This window comes from Crocodylus siamensis, chromosome 2 (genome assembly GCF_052110815.1).
Source record: "Crocodylus siamensis isolate JL-2025a chromosome 2, ASM5211081v1, whole genome shotgun sequence".
Taxonomy (NCBI): Eukaryota; Metazoa; Chordata; order Crocodylia; family Crocodylidae; genus Crocodylus; species Crocodylus siamensis.
In genome coordinates this window covers 10,874,513-10,890,296 of record NC_143396.1, presented here as the reverse complement: position 1 = coordinate 10,890,296, position 15,784 = coordinate 10,874,513, and the positions used below count along the sequence as shown (strand labels likewise).

The window sequence follows — 15,784 nt, the reverse complement described above, 5'->3', positions numbered from 1 at the left end:
CAAGTTTCTGGGCTGTGTTGGTTGCCCCCCACCCTCTTCCTGCTCCATGTGTCGGGGGGTTTAGGGCGCTGGCTGGAGGGTCTTGCCCCTGTGCTCAGCACTGGGGCAGGAAGGGATTTCCCCCCTTCTCAGACTGGTCTGAACTGGGGGGGGGCGGTTGCCTTCCTCTCGGCCTGGGGTCTCTTGGGCATCTATTAACCCCTTTTACAGAAGCAGGATGTGGGTGGCCATGGCTCCCCTGCTTTCCTTGGGGCAGTGCTGGGTGCGATGTCTGCGCTGTGTTGGGTGACTGGCAAGGTTTCCCCCAGCAGAGACCTCATAGGATTGGAGACAGCTCAACAGGCAGCCTCACTTTCCCAAAGCCCAGAGAAACACCCCGAGCGCAGGCCACAGCGGAGCAGGTGACGGTCTCTTCTGGCTCAGGCTGGCCTAGGGGCTCTCCTGGAAACTTCTGATACAAACAACTGGCATTTTCCAGTGGGAAACCATTTCTCTGGAAAACCAGCAGGCAGCTGTGCTCCTGGGGCACACCCAGAGCTGGGTAATTAGCAGGGGGCTGTGGGCAGGGGTGCGGAGGGGGGAGACTACAGCAAAATCCCTGCCTTTCTGAGCCAGCAACGTCCCTGAATCCTCAATACAAGGGGCTGGAAAAGCTGGTGTGACACAAGTATCCCATTGCCAAGTAGACGGACTGAAAACCCTTCAGCACCTGTAGCATGCCTTTGACTTTTCCCTGCTCCGGCAACTGTGCAACACGTGCTGAAACCGTTGCGTCGGGATGCCTAGCCACCTCGCGGCTCTGATCGATGGGGTTACCAGGCGTGTGGGTCTACCTTTCTTCCCATCACAGCGAAACTCCTTGGCCTCTTATACGCTGGGGTCACGTAGGCCGTGTGACTACCTGCCTGTCCTACGCTGCATCGCCGTGGACCACGTAGCCGCCACGGGGGGTCCTACATTCTCCTCTTTCTCCACAGAGCCACGGAAATGACTGTGATTTTTCACATTCACTCATCAAATTTCAAATCATCAAGCTGGATACACTTGGATGCTTATCTTGCTGGGATCATTTGACCCCCGTTGACTTCCCGCCCCTTGGGCAGGGGACTGGACCCGATGATCTCCCGAGGTCCCTTCCAGCCCTGATGTCTATGAAATCTTTGGAAGTTAAGAAGATCTCTCTGCTCTTCAGTTCACTCATTTCCATCCCATTTAGTCATCTTTGCCATCATCCCTGTAGGAGACCAGGACCCCAGGTATTACATAAACACAGACCAGAGCCCCCACCCCAGATACCAACCGGAGCATCAGGCAGGAAACAAGAGATGGGTACAGACAGACAAGAGAGGACTAATGCTTGCCCCCATCCAGGTGCTATATGGCTCTCACTGCTGCACTGAATATGAGAAGATCTGACCCGCTGAAGCCTTACCTACACGGAGACTCTGCATGCCGGGGTCCAGCAGCGTCGACATCTTCACATCGCCTTCCTGGCTGTAAATGAAGAACAGGCAGATAAGCCTGGGGTCCCCAAGTGCATCGGGCACTGAGATACCCTTGAAAAGCACCCTCAGAGCAGATAACAACTCGCTACACCTGCCAGCTGGTGGACTCGCTCCTCAGAGCTTTGTGCTTTGGAGGTGGAAGTCCCATGCTCCAGGCTGCTGGGAGCATGGAGGCTGTTGCATTGGCATTAGCCAGTGAGGGTTAATCCACGATTCTCCAAAGGGGCAGGAAATGTCTGGTGGGGGGCATGGGAAATCCTGGCACCCTCTGGGCTTGGCCTGGGGCGGTCTCTGGTTCTGGAGCGCGAGGGCTCTTAGGACTTGCCTGCGCTGGAAGAATTGCAATAGTATAGTTGCAGTAGCTGGAAGAGTTGCAATATTAAAAAAAGAGGCGCTGCAAGCTCAGCCAATGGCCCAATCTATGCTCAAAGGTGGTGGCGGTGGTGCTTACCCTGTCTTGCAAGTCGTGAGTTCAAGACCCGCTCCAGACTCATGCCAGGAGTTATCTCAGGTGTAAATTGGGCCTGGACACTTGCACTGGGGAATCAAAGGCACACGGATGGGATGGTGATCCCCACTGCTCTGGCGAGTGCTGTTGGCCACAGAAAGCCACGTGCCTTATCTGTGCTGGCCTCAGTTGCTCTGTGTGTGTCTGCATTAATGGGTAGCTCTGCTTATGCCCCCATCACCCTCCGTGGTGGACGTGGCCCTTGCAACTGGCAGAGGGAGCAAGCCAAACCCTCTCACCCCGGTGTCGAAGGGCTTGGGGTACAAAGGGGTGCGCTGCCACCTTCTCTCCGGAGCCTGCCCCTGCAGCTTCCTCCCAGAAAGGGGCCGGACCTGTTCTTGGGCGAAAGTGAGCTCAGTAGCTATTAAGCCCAGGAGTTAGGGATACAGCCTCTGCACTAGGGCACGTTCCTAAATGCTGGCTCTGGGTCTGTGTCAGGATTTCCAGCAGGCCTGAGCTGTTCAGGAGGCTGCTGCTTCGAGACCCTGGTTTCCTAAAGGACCAGCAGCTTCCACAAACACTTCCAACCTGGCAACCATCCTGCACAGCGTCAGAGCCCGGCCTCAGCTGACAGCAGGAGGTTTCCTGTAAAACCGGGGATGGATTCCCCCACCCCTCCTGGCTAGTGCAGCGATGCTCAACCAAGGGTGCTGTGAGATCCTTTGAAGGGTGCCACACAGTGCTGTTCAATACAAGCTCTGCTCGATGTGCAGAGACGCCCAGAGATGTCTAACATTACTTTCCCATAGTCAAGAAATGAGTCAAAGCAAAGAGCTGGCGTTGGAGGTGGGGGAGCTTGAGTCTATCAAGGGGGTTCTTGAATCTAGAGGTTTAAGACCACCAGGCTAGTGGTTTCAATGTGCCGGACAAGAGCAAAGGAGAGAGCTGAGCGGAATAGGATAAGACCATGACACAAGGAGTAGTGAACTGCTTAGGGCTAAACTGTGAGAGAGAAGACTTTTGTTTCTAGGAAAAACTTAGAACCAAGCAAAAGGGCGTCTGTCCGGCCAGGAGGAGGTTGGGATTGTCCGTGCGTGGATACAACCCTGGACATTTTCCAGATACAGACCTGGGAGTTTGGTGAGAGAAATCCCACTGCTGTGAGCTGGCGTCCTTGGTTTTCTAAACCAAAAAAAAGCCTGGTTTGTCCTCAGAAATAGCGTTCCAGCTGCAGAACGCGATCACGTGGTGGGGTGGCTGGTAGCAAATGCTGCTTGCACTTCGTGGCCCAGTTGGTACCTGTGTGGACCGGTTCATGCCCTTCGTGCGTCTGGCTCACAACCAGGCTCGTGGCTCTGTGCAAGCCACAGCACCGAAATGCTGCTGCCTTGAGCTCAGCACAGGTTAATCCCCCAGTAGCCCAGGTGCTGGGAGCAGATGAGGAGAAGGGACCTATGCCCGCACCCCAGTGCTGCTCTGTTGCTGTCCCAGGAGAGAAGAGCCTGTGCTAAATAAGGCAGGTGCCCAGCCCTTTCCTAAGCAGATGCATTTCCGCCTCATCCAGCTGCCTTGTAAATACACCCAGGGACGCTGTCGAAGCGGGCCAGGCCAGCGGCAAACACCAGCAGGCAAATCTGGGAAGGCCAGGCGGGAATTTCCAGCAGGCCGTGGGTGGATGATGAGCTTCCCAGCAAGCCTCAAGTCTCCCCCATGGAGACAATGGTTCCCAGAAGTTGCTCGAGTCCCTTCTTGGCTGGGCACATCCACAGGAGCTTGTTGTCACCCCACGGCTGTTTTTCCTGGCAGCCACGTCCACAGAGGGGGTGCACAGCAATGGGCTGCGGATGGCCGCCCTCCCACCCGTGCCTGCTCTTTTGGGATGGACAAGCTCCCGGGGGGCAGGGGGATCATGCCTGCCTGTGCCACTTGCAGAAGGGGCTGGCAGAGAGGAGACCAGGGCAGATGGACATGTCTGGGGGGCTTGTCTAGTCCCACCCCCACCGGTTTGTTACTCCACACCACTGCTGGACATGGGGGGGCAAGTCTATTCAGGCCCCTGTCCTGTGGGATAAGCCCCACCCATAAAAATAAAGCCCCACCAACAAAAATAAGCCCCACCCACTTGCTGCCTCTCGATGTACCAGTTTTACTTTAATGTGCTGAAAAGACTTCTAAAACATCAGGATATCCCACTCGTGCTAACAGACATGCAGTTGCAGCGCATAAAAGGGCAAATATCGTGGTGTGTACATGTACCCCCAAAGACCAGCAAACAGCTGGTAGATAGGTCATCCACTCGGGGCTGCCAACACTATCTGTCCCCCTTCTTCACTGGTCTCTGGGGTATCTCACTGGGGCTTCTTTTGGTATCAGCAGACCCAGGTCGGGAGGAAAACTACATAGATGTGATCCACTGCCCAAGATAAGTGCTCTCTGAGCTCACCCGTAGTCCCAAAGGCAGCCACTGCTGGTACCAGCCTTCAGGCTCGGGGGTCTTTGCCCGGTGTTCCCATTTGCTACAGATTTATGGTCAGATTTATCCAAGAAACCTGTAATTCCTATATAACCACCTCCTTGGGCAGGGGCTGGTATTTAACCTTGTGCTTTGTGGCACAGTGCATGCTGCTAAGGAAGCTGCAAGCCTCCCTTGTAGGGCGGGGTAGAAAGAGGAAGGCAGCCGGGCTGCTTCTCCATTCATTGAGATGTGGGGTTGGAAGAGACCTGCAGAGGTCACGTCTGAGCCAACCCCTACCTGAGGCAGGATCAGCCCTGTCCAAACCAGCCCAGAATCTAAACCCTGGAAAACGGCCATCCACCCTGACACAACACAAGATATCACCCAAACCTGCCACAGGGAAAACGGGGGGTCCATGGCAGCCAGTATCCTGCTGCTGCAAAGGGTGTTTATTTACAGAAAAGAGACCCCAGGTAGAGGCTGTGCCCCTGGTGCAGAGGAAAGCAACGCCCCCCGCCCACCTCGGCCATGCCACAGTCACAAAATCCTAAACCATGACGGCTGGAAGGGACCTCAGGAGGTCACATCTAGTCCAACCCCCTGCTCCAAGCAGGACCAGCCCCAACTACATCATCCCAGCCAAGGCTTTGTCCACCCGGGTCTTCAACACCTCCAAGGACGGAGACTGCACCACCTCTCTGGGGAGCCTCTTCCACTGCTTCACCACCCTCGCCATGAGAAGCTTCTTCCTAATATCCAACCTCAACTTTCCTTGCTGCAGCCTGAGCCCATTGCTCCTTGTCCTGTCGTCTGCCCCCACTGAGACCAGCCCAGCTCCATCCTCTTTGCAGCCCCCGGCAGGGAGGTGACAGCTGCTATTCAATCCCCCCCTCAGTCTCCTCTTCTGCAGACTCAATCAGCCCAGTTCCCTCAGCCTCTCCTCACCAGTCATATCCCCCAGCCCCCAACCATTTTGGTTGCCCTCCACTGGACTCTCTCCAACGTGCCCACATCCTTTCCCACAGCTGGACACCGGACTCCAGATGCAGCCTCCCCAGTGCCGAACAGAGGGGAAGAATCACTTCCCTAAGTCCATGTCCTGGCATCTGTTACAGCCCCCTGGGACAGACATGAACTGAGACCTGCTTCTGCAGAGCAGTCAGGGGGCACCAGTATGGCTGGACCAACCCATGAGGTCTCGGGACTGAAGACTGAGAGGTTGCTTGGAGTTGGCCTGTTTCTGGGGATAGTGGGGAGTTTCTCCCCATCCCACATCGAGTTCTTTCCTGGGGAAATGGCCTTGCCCAGCCATCCCTGGAGAGCCACGACCGCACACCCAACCCACCCATGCACGTCACAAATGCAGCTGCAGCCACACACATGCACACTGCCATCTCCTGCACTGTTATGGGACATGGACCAGGCACAGCCCCTGCCACGCACATTGCCTGCACATGCATGCACAAGGCCCCTGATGCATGGGCCTGTCTCATCAGTGCCTACTCCCCCAAAGTCCATAAGCAGACCCCCACAAGAGCCCTGGCACCCTGCCCAGGCTCCCCTCTACTTTATCTGTAAGGGAGGAGACTTTCAAGGTGCATTGGGCAGCCTGAGCCCTTGGGTGTTGGCTCTCCCTGCAGATTTAACCCAAGTTCTTCCTTAGTTGTGATCCCTTGCTCCCTACCCCCCAGTTTTGACCCAGGTGCTGCTGGGCTGGTAAATCTGTTGCCTTGTAGTGAAGGTAACAGCCGAGCCCCTGAGCATTGGCTTATCCCACAACTCCCTCCAAGACAGAGCTGAACAAGCCAGGAAAACCCCAGTTCTGGATCAGGCAGTGTCTCCTAGGGCTTCCCAGCCTCTCTGCTTCCCTGGAGGAGGAAACAAGTCAGCTGTGGCATCCATCAGAGTTCCCCAGAAGCCAGACCCCTGCTCCTCTCCCTGCCATCCATCACCGAGCAGACGGGAAAGATCTTTCACTGATCTGCACCTCAGTGGTCCCATCAGTGAAATGGGCACAGCCACAGACACTCACAGGTTTCACTAGGTACGACTCACTAGTGTGCAGTAGCTGCTCGCGGATGCAGTGCTGTGCAAACTGAGGAAGAGGGGACCCCAGAGCCACCTCCTCCGGACCTCCAGCCCCCCATGGAGCGGTAGACTAGATTGGAGACAAGAGTGCAAGAGAGCGCAGCCCTGTGCCTGTCTGGAAGGCTTCATGCCCAGCCAGGAGACATATCCAGCCCGACTTTCCAGGTGAAATCCATAAGGGAGCTGGGGCTTTCCTCCGCCCTTGGCTGCACAGCGGCGCTGGGCCGCAGCGCCTGGAGCTGATCGAGTCCATGGCTCTCCCTCGGGAGGGCTCAGAGGCTGGCAGTCGCCATCCCCCAGACTCAGAGAGGGCAGGGAGTCCCCTGGCACAGAGCCTAGGGACCCCAGCTCATGCCCTGGATGTGCTGCATATTCCCTCCCACTTCTAGGAGAATAAACCAGGGGGCCGGCCCCCCAGTTTGTGCTCTCCCCACATCCCCTCGGACCCCGGGAGCAGAACCCAGGTGTCCTAGCCGCAGGTTGTGCTTTGTGCACATGCATCCCAGAACGGGGAGGAGACCCCGGGCACACACCACCCTCCGCCCCGTCCCTTCTCCAAGCCCCGCTCTGGGAAGGGCCCGCTCCATCCCACCATGCAGCAAAACAGCCCCATCCATCCCCCCCCCGGCGCCCTGGGAGTATTGCTCCAGGCAGGCGTGTCACAGAGTCCACCGCCTGCTCACCTCCACCCAGGCGCTTGTCCCGAAGCAGCTGCAGCAGGGCTGCGAGGGATCCAGCTGTGCTACCTGGAGATCCAGCTGTGCACTTTGTTCTCCGGTTCCTGCCTTGACGCCTTCAGGCCGCCCCGCTCTCCTAGCTCCGAGGGGTCTGGTCTGGGCCTCCCGACGCCCTGCTCCGCCTGCTTGCAGACTGCCCTTCTTTATGGTTTCCTCTGGCTTCCCCCAGCGCTTTCCGCCCACCCCCTCGGCCCGGCCCAGCCCAGCCCAGCCCAGGCAGTGTTTCAAATTGCAATCCCAGATGCAGATGTGAGCGAGGGGAGGAGGCGGCAGGGCCAGCCCGGGCGCAGGCAGTGAAGCTAAACGCCCTGCTTGGCTCCTGACAGCTATCCCGCGGCCCCGCCGGCGGCAGGCCAGGGCTCTGCTGGGCTTTGCTCCCCGCCGGGCAAGGCCTAGGGCGAGAGCACATGGGGACGAGCGGCTCCCACATCATCGGACAGCATGGAGATGCATGACGCAGATGGGGAGAGATACGGATGCCAAGAGCCAAAAGCAGGGTGGGACAGATCTGTGTATCCAGTCCTCCCTGTGAGCACCCCGTCTGCCTGTCTGCTCGTCCAGCCGTCCCCAGATACACCCGCTATCCATCCATCCGCCCCCTGTGAGCTTATGCACTCGCTCACTCATCCCCATACTCACCCTCGATCTATCCATCCCCTTATGCACCCAGTCTCCACCCGTCTGTCTGTCCATCTCCCATCACACCCACTATCTGCCTGTCTGTCCATCCATCTTTCCCTCCCCATGCTCACTCCTTCACTATCTATCTAGTCATCCACCTGTCCCCATGATCACGCTCTATCGTGAGGATTTAGGATCGCAGACAATGAGAGTTGAAAGGGTAGACCAAGCCTTGGCTGGGATGATGTAGCTGGGGCTGGTCCTGCTTGGAGCAGGGGGGTGGACTGGATGTGACCTCCTGAGATGGAGGCAGTGATTCTTCCCCTCGATTCAGCATCTGGAGTTATTTTAGGTCCCCCACTAAAGTACAAAAGATGGGCAGGTCCTCCCCCTCCTCGCTGCTTTTCTGGGCCTCAGTCGTCAGGGCTGGGTGACGGCGTGTTGCAAGAGCAGATGCACAAGTAGATTTTCAGGCTGGAATAAAGTCGCTACCAGGCACCTCAGTCCACTCGGACACCCAACGGTTGACCCTTCACTAACTCATGGGAGATGATAAACAGTGTGCGTGTGGGCCGGGAAGGGCCTTAGAAATGAAGAGAAGGAGTCTGTACCCACGTGATGGATGAGGAGCACGAGGAGGTGGATGTGGCCAGAGCACGGAGCCTTTGGAAGTAACACAAGCAGGGAACAAGCTTGTTTCTCGGGGCCAAACCAGGAGGCACTGAATGATCAAGTATCATCTCCCAACCCAACTACAAATAGATTGAGGCAAAAGCCTGTTGATTGAGACCCCTGGACTCAACACAGCACACGCCGGGGGGGTCCGGAGCTGGCTTCAGGTCTCAAATGCAACTGCAGACAGGGAATCCGTGAACCCATGTGCTTGCACCGATGTACCGTCAGGCCTAGGCTGTTTAACGCTTTTATCAGGCACCTGGAAGAAAATGCACAAGCATCACTGATAAAGTTTGCAGGGAACAGAGACATTAAAGGGTGGACTAGCATGTCTTAGTGTCAGGCATGGGTGGCCAGGCTGGGGACTGATTGGGGACCAGGGTTACCAGGTTCGAAGACTGTAGCATCAGTCGCGGTCAAGGATGGGGCTTGCAGCGTCCAGAGAAGTCAAGGTCAAGGGTGGGCACATAGAGACCAGCACCTTGCAAAAGCACCATCAAGAATCACAGAGGGCTGGCTCTCCTGCCTTTATATAAGGGAAAGATTTGGTCAGGTGGTCTTCACCAGCCCACCACATCCTAGAGAGGGGGTGGGGCCTTGTATGCTAATGAGGAGCTTAGGTAGGTCCCACCCATGCATTGATAGCTGCCACAGGAGTGGCAGGCATGGCGAAGCTCCTGCTTTGGGTAGCTCACAACCCTGGTTCACGGTTGTCGCCTTGACCCTTCTCTGAAAAAAGGCTTAAGGAGCTTCCTAAAAACCAGGGCAACACTGGCTCGACCACAGTCTGTAAGGATGCAACAGAGAGCCTGTCACATCTGGAGACACTGGTATCGCAAGCTCTAGCAGCTGGATCTTGATGCTATGCAAAGCAAAGTCAAGCAATGATGAGGCCCTTGCTTTTAACACAGAGATTAATTAATCACTGATGAGGCTAGCAAAGGGCAGCAATGGATACTCCATCATTGCACGTCTTAAAATCCTGACTGGGGGTTGTCTAATTGCGGTCTTCTAGTTCAGAGGAGTGTGAATGAAGGGAAGATGTATGGTTTGAGTTGTGCAAGAGGGGAGACGAGATGATCTTTGCTGTCCCTTCTGACCTTACAGTCCCGAGTCTACAAAATACGAGGTGCCAGGAGCCCAGATGAAAGCGTTATGGGCGCAGCTGGAGAGGGGAGGCTGGATCTCAGCAATGATATGCTGGCAAGACTGGCGAGACGTAGGCACAGCCTGGCTGGGAGGACTTGGAGAGGGTTGAGCCGGCAGCTCTTGGCAGGTTGGGAGATAGTAGGAAGGACCTTGCTGTCTTTTGGGAAGTGAATAGCAGTCCCCAGGATTTGCAAAGATCCTACAAGATGCTCCACGGTGATGGACATCCTTGGCACATAAGCCAAAGGAACTGGAGCTTCTCCTGGGATGCGGTGTTGAATGATTTGTTTGGGACCACATGACAAGGGACCCCCGGCTCCACCCCAATTCGCAGCGCTCAGCCAGGGTTCATGAACATGACCCCTGACCTGCTCTGCTCGCAAGCCTGGCTGCTGCCTGACCCCACAACCTCATGGAGGAAACCTAGCTTCCTGCCAGGCCTCCTGTGCAACAGCCAGCTGCTCTGCAGCAATGCAGTCCATGCGTGGCGGGGCTGGACGCTGCTTGTCCAGAGAGCCGGGAGTTTGGGAAAAGTCACCTGAAGCTGATTCATGCAGAGCTTTTCCAGCCCAGGCACCTTGCACAAGGGGCTCCAGTGGTGCAATGGGTCAGCACGTGGTACTTATACTGCAGTACTAGTGAAGCAATGCCAAGGTTGTGAGTTCAAGCCTCACCTGGAGCATTTCACTGTTTTTTCATGGTAAGGGTGGACCAAAATTTGGAATGGGCTTCCAAGGGCTGTGGTGCTCTCCCCCACCCTGGGGGTCCTTAAGAGAAGGCTGCATAGACATCTGGCTGTGATTGTCTGACCCAGTGCTCTTTCCTGCCCAGGGCAGGGGGTTGGACTTGATCTGTGGAGGTCCCTTCTGACCCTAGCATTGATGAATCATCCGAAGTCTTTGTAAAACTATCAACCCTGACACAACAGAAGACCTCACACCCAAATATGCCCCATGGAAAGCAGGGGGACCACGGTGGCCAACATCCTGCTTTTATAAAGTTTGTTAATGTACTCTCCAGAGATGCCAGGCCGAGGCCGTTCCCCCAGGACAGGAAGGCAACCCCCCAAACCCCCAGTCTATACCAATATGACCAAGGGCTAAATGTCCTCCCTAACCCCAAATATAGCATCAGTCTGAACCTGCGCACAGGGGCAAGACCCTCTCGCCAGGACGCGTCAGGGTTGAGTGCCAGCAGGAGCACACAGGTTTGTGTAGTTTTGCTACAAGTTTGGATAGTGCATTTGTCTGGGCTGGTTTGCACAGCACTGATCCTGCCTCGGGTGGAGGTTGGACTTGACGTGACCCCTGTGGGTCCCTTCCAGCCCCGCTCCTCTCTGACTATAATTTGGAGGCGCGAGGTGGAGCGCTCCGCAGTGAGCGTGACTTAAATGGAGCAGGTTAGGATAAAAGCAGTGCGAACTCCTAGGCTTGGAAAAGTCATATGGCTTTGTGGAGGTGAAAAATGGTTAGGGAAGAACAGGGCTCAATCCCTTTCTCTGCCACAGATTTCCAGGGTGACCTTGGGTGCATCTGATCCATCACTGCCCTATGTGGCCTGGGAAGCAGAGGCCGTGAGCAGCTGCGATCCAGATGGATGCGGCCGGCGTGGGCCTGGGTGGAACAGCAGAGCTGTGCAGGCTTCCAGGGTGGGTGCATGAGAGCAATGGAGCTGCTGTGTCCTGGCTCAGGTCCATACAGCCCCGCTCTCCACCGCGTCCTGCGGCAGTGAGTTCCACAGGTTGCTTATGGCACAATTCAGGAAGCTAGCATCTGGCTTTCCTATAAAACCATTGGGGAAGAGGCTCCTGGCCAAGGGTTTAGGGGCTCCAAGTGCCAGAAACCAGCTTGCAACCTCCCAGTGCATGAAATGCTCCCAGCCCAGTTTAGCAACCGCTCCGTCATGAGGCCAGCCACTGACGGGTGCAAGCAGCAGGGCTTTGCTGGAGATTGCCTCCGCCGGCCTTCTGGCTGGGGCGGAGGGGGAAGCCAGCAAGGGCGGTGTCCACTTGTTCGTCTGTGGAGAGTCTCGCGGAGGGAGCGAGCGAGTGCTGGCCGGCGCTCGTGTTTGCATTCCAGGGGCTGCCGTGGGAGTTTGCACAGGATTGATGTACCTGGCGCTGAGCAAACGGCAGGACGGATTCCAGAACAGGCTCGTCATCAGGAAATGTCCGCGCGCACACACAGGCTGTGCCCTGCGGCTTGTAAACCTCTTGTTATTAATGCAACGAGAAAGAGAAAGGGGTGCAAAAGTGACGGATAAGAGCAGGAGGTGGCCGCCAAGCAGTGGTTTCCAAGGCTTTTTAGACTCTGGGGCCCCCCTCATCAGATGTAAACCCCCCTGGAAAATGCCAGCTTTTAGTTTTCACGTGTTTCTTAACTACAGCAAAATAACGGATCCCTTCTCCTGTTGCAAAGAAACTCAGGAGCTGCGTCTATATGAGACGCTGGCTGCGCAGGTGTTACTGCGCAGTCATGTAGTGCTTGCAAGTGCTAAATGACTGCGTGGTAACCGGAGGTACTGCACAGTCGCATCTCCGCACGGCTTCGTGCGGACGCTGGCTGCGCAGAAACTCATTATTTCTCGTGTCGCAGGTTGTGCCCTGCAAGGCTACTGCACTGTAGTAACGAGCTAATGCGCAGTAAGCGTCTCCTGTAGACGTGGCCTGAAACACCCAGCAGGGCAGAATGGTTTGGATTCCTCCTAGTGCAAATCTCTGGCTTGATCTTGTGAATTATGTTTGCAGCTACCGGTGCATGGCAGCCCATACCCCCCTTGAAAGGGTCTCAAGGCACCCTGTTGAGAGTCCCTGGGGCTAGATGGACCAGCAAGGCGGAGGGGAAGAGAGCAGCGCTCCCAGGGTGAGGGCGCTTGCTCCCAAAAGACAGGCGGGCAGCACCGAGTGACATGTGGATGGGAGACCCTTCAGCAGTCATTAAGAGCCGAGCCATTTCAGTCTCACGCCACGTCCTGTCCTCGGCACTCGCATCGCCTGCCCCGCACCGAGGGCAGGTTTCCATCTGGAGCCGACGCCTGTGTTTTCTGCCCTGGCCCCTTGTCAAGAGGTGACGTAGCGTTTTCCTGTGAGCGATGAAAGCTGCGTAGAAACGGCCCCGGAGAAACTGAGAACGGAAACGCAGGAGGAGAGCGAGGGCTCCCAATGGGGAGGTGGACGCAGCCCTGCAGCTGGATGCCGCTTAAGCAAATGCGGGTTAAACAAACAGGATCACCCCTATGCTTGAAGAAGGGTGCTTGTACCCGAAAACTTGCAAAGAGCAATTTTTCCAACGATGTAGTTGGTCTAATAAAAGAGATCCCATTTACTCAAAGAACTTTGTCTGCTTCGGGTTAAACAGAGGCATTATCACGCAGATGCAGCCCTGCCCTGGCCTTTCATCAACCACCCTGCAGCCCTTCACCCTGGGTTAAACCCTGTTAGCCCGGGATGTCTGCATTCCCCCGGGGCACAACTAGTAGTACCAAGTCTGATGCTAGCAGGGATAGATACTTCCAGGGCAGACCCGTTCACTATAATGCACCTGTCTGCTGAGGTGGGTATCATGCCTATATATAGTAATTATTTATATATATATAAAAAGCACCTGTCTGCTGAGGTGGGTATCATGCCTATATATAGTAATTTTATATATATATATAATGCACCTGTCTGCTGAGGTGGGTATCATGCCTATATATACCCATATTATTCCCCTGTGCTTGCAGCCCAAGGCATATGGTCTCTACTTGTTGCTGTTTCTCCATAAAAGCCATATGGGGAAGAGGTGGTGAGGACACTATCATTGGCCTCAGGGGACCTGTCTGCAGGGCTCTGCCACACCCAGGACTTAGAGCCATGCTGGGATCTAGCAAATGGAGATAAGAGCGCTGCCCAGCCTTTCTGGGCTTCAAAGATTTCTGTATTCAAAGATGCTGAGGTCCAAGGCAGTCTGGATGACAAGTCAAGGACCCATCTGAGTCCAGTGGCCCCAGGCTCAGATGGGTTTTTCTCCATCACCCACAGGAGAGAGGCAGCAGTGAGCTTTATTTCCAGCTTTGATCCAAAGGATGGAAACAAAGCAAGAAAGAAGGAAGCAACGTGCTGCCCGCTTGCAATCCGGCTCAGATCACACGTGGATCTGTGATGCTTGCAACAAACTCAAAGACCACGTGCCCTCTTCCAGCCCAGGTCGAAGGCATGGTTCAAACTCTTGCACCTGGACCACGAAGCAGTCACTGCCCGGCCACCACATCCCACAGCAGTGCCGGCCACAACTGTATGTAGACAGTCATGCCAGGCTCGCTGTCCTCCCTGGGACCTGCACAGGTGTGCTGGGATGCACGCTCACAATGCAAGGAGCTCCTCTGGGTCACGGTGCACACATAAGAGGTCTAGTCAGATGCCTGGGGAGCCCACTGGGGGCTGGCGACGCCAATTCGAGAGCCACGAGCTTGGTGCAAGCGTCGCGGATCCACGTGTGGTCTGAGCTGGAGTGCTAGTTGACAGCATGTTGCTTTCTTCTTTCTCACTTTGCTTGAATCCTCTGGATCAAAGCTGCTTCGTGTTGAGCTGCATCCAGGGCCAGATGTTCCCTCCAGACCAGATGTGATTCTGCATGCTCCTCCCAGCTTTCTACATTGATGTCGAACAACGTCATATTATCTTTGCACACATCGTGGTACTCAAATCTCACTGCACACAGTACTATTGGGGATACGGTCTCCTCCCATTCTCCCGACATGACCGAGCCATTGCAACCTCCTCTTCTCGATAGTGGTTTAAGTGTCTCTATCCTGCGCCCTCCAGCACCTCTGTGTTTGGTCTTCTGTCTTCCCACTTCATTTTCAGCATCTCACGCAGGTATTTCACGTCGGGGTTGTTCAGGCTCTTGATGTGCCCAGCATATGTAGCCCACATTTGTGAGCCATAAAACAGGCACAGCAGCACACAAGGGTTGTAGATGTGTATCTTCACCTTATCTGATAGCTTGCTGTTATCCCATGCACGTTTTTGTCATAACCTGACATTTTTAGCTGCTTTTCCAATTCTGTTAGTTAGTCCAGTCTGAAGGTCGAGATCCCTGCTCATCATAGAGCCCAAATAGCAAAACCTACCAATGGTGCCACCCCTCCTAGCCTGTCAACGGGCACCGAACCTTACCAACATCATCACCAGAAGCAAATTTCCTATGGCCCCGAGCATACCAAATGGATTGAGACCACGCCAGGACAAGACATGTAAAACCAGCCAACACATCTCCACCGCTCCCATAGTAATGACACCCTGCAACAGAACCGCCACCGTTCCTGGATCGTTCCCCTGCCCCTCTGAAATGTCAGATATCTCATCCAGCGCACTGAATGCCCCGACGGGAACTGCATGGGAGAAACCGAGCAACCGTGAGCCAGGATGAACGTGCACTGGATCTCTATCAGAGACAAAAATACTCCGTGACCCATGGGTGCAAATTTCTCATGAGACAACCACTCACTCTCCTGTCTCTAGTTCGAATCCTCAAAGGGAAGTTACCAAGTGCCTTTCATAGACAAGCCTACAAATGTCACTTCATAAATCTACTGGATATAAAAAAAAAAAATCATGCACTAAATATAGACATTGGATTTATGGCAGATTATAACTTGCCTGCTATCCAGTAACCCCAGGGAACCTCTCTACATTTGACCAGGTCACTATTCCCATTTTTTCCCCCAATCTACCTGTCTTGCACCCATTAACTTCCCCACACCCTGCCCCCCATCTTCCCTGCTAGGTATTTGCATTTGTACAGACCTGCATTTTGCATGTTGGCTTATGCTTCTATTCCTCCACCCAAGAGAGCCCACGAACGCCAGCAGACTCCTATGCCTGAAGGAGGGTGCTTGTGCCTGAAAGTTTATAAAGAATAATTTTTCCAACTATTGAGTTCATCTAATAAAAGAGATCACATTTACTCAAAGAGCCTTGTCTGTTAACAATACCAAGAGATTTATCGTCAGGTCTTTGTTTTTCCACCCCTCGGCATGGGACCGCAGTCTTCTGGAGACAAATTGGCATCCTGAAGCTCTTGCATGACTCAGAAGATCTGCCCAAGAGATTTAGCAGGGGAGA

The 15,784-nt window shown here is 54.9% G+C and overlaps 1 protein-coding gene and 1 non-coding gene across 4 annotated transcripts in view; one reads left to right on the top strand and one right to left on the bottom strand.

Annotated features, from left to right (window-relative positions):
* HSPA12B (heat shock protein family A (Hsp70) member 12B) overlaps positions 1-7,392 on the bottom strand; it is a 41,000-nt gene extending 33,608 nt beyond the window's left edge. The window contains exons 1-3 of one of the 3 annotated variants that reach the window (XM_090035166.1): positions 7,243-7,316; positions 1,433-1,494; positions 710-1,234 (exon numbers count right to left, since the gene is read on the bottom strand). Coding sequence is in view for 2 of the 3 variants with exons in the window: in XM_090035164.1 (XP_089891290.1) it covers positions 1,433-1,475 (43 nt within the window). In the remaining variant the exon portion in view is untranslated. Of the gene's footprint in view, positions 1-709; positions 1,235-1,432; positions 1,495-7,179 lie in introns of all 3 variants that reach the window. The other 2 variants (XM_090035164.1, XM_090035165.1) reach the window with 2 other exon arrangements.
* A 2,875-nt stretch (positions 7,393-10,267) lies between these two features.
* TRNAI-UAU (transfer RNA isoleucine (anticodon UAU)) lies at positions 10,268-10,360 on the top strand. Its single transcript is given in 2 exon segments — positions 10,268-10,305; positions 10,325-10,360. It is a non-coding gene; the product is annotated as a tRNA-Ile (tRNA).
* Positions 10,361-15,784: the final 5,424 nt, after the last annotated feature.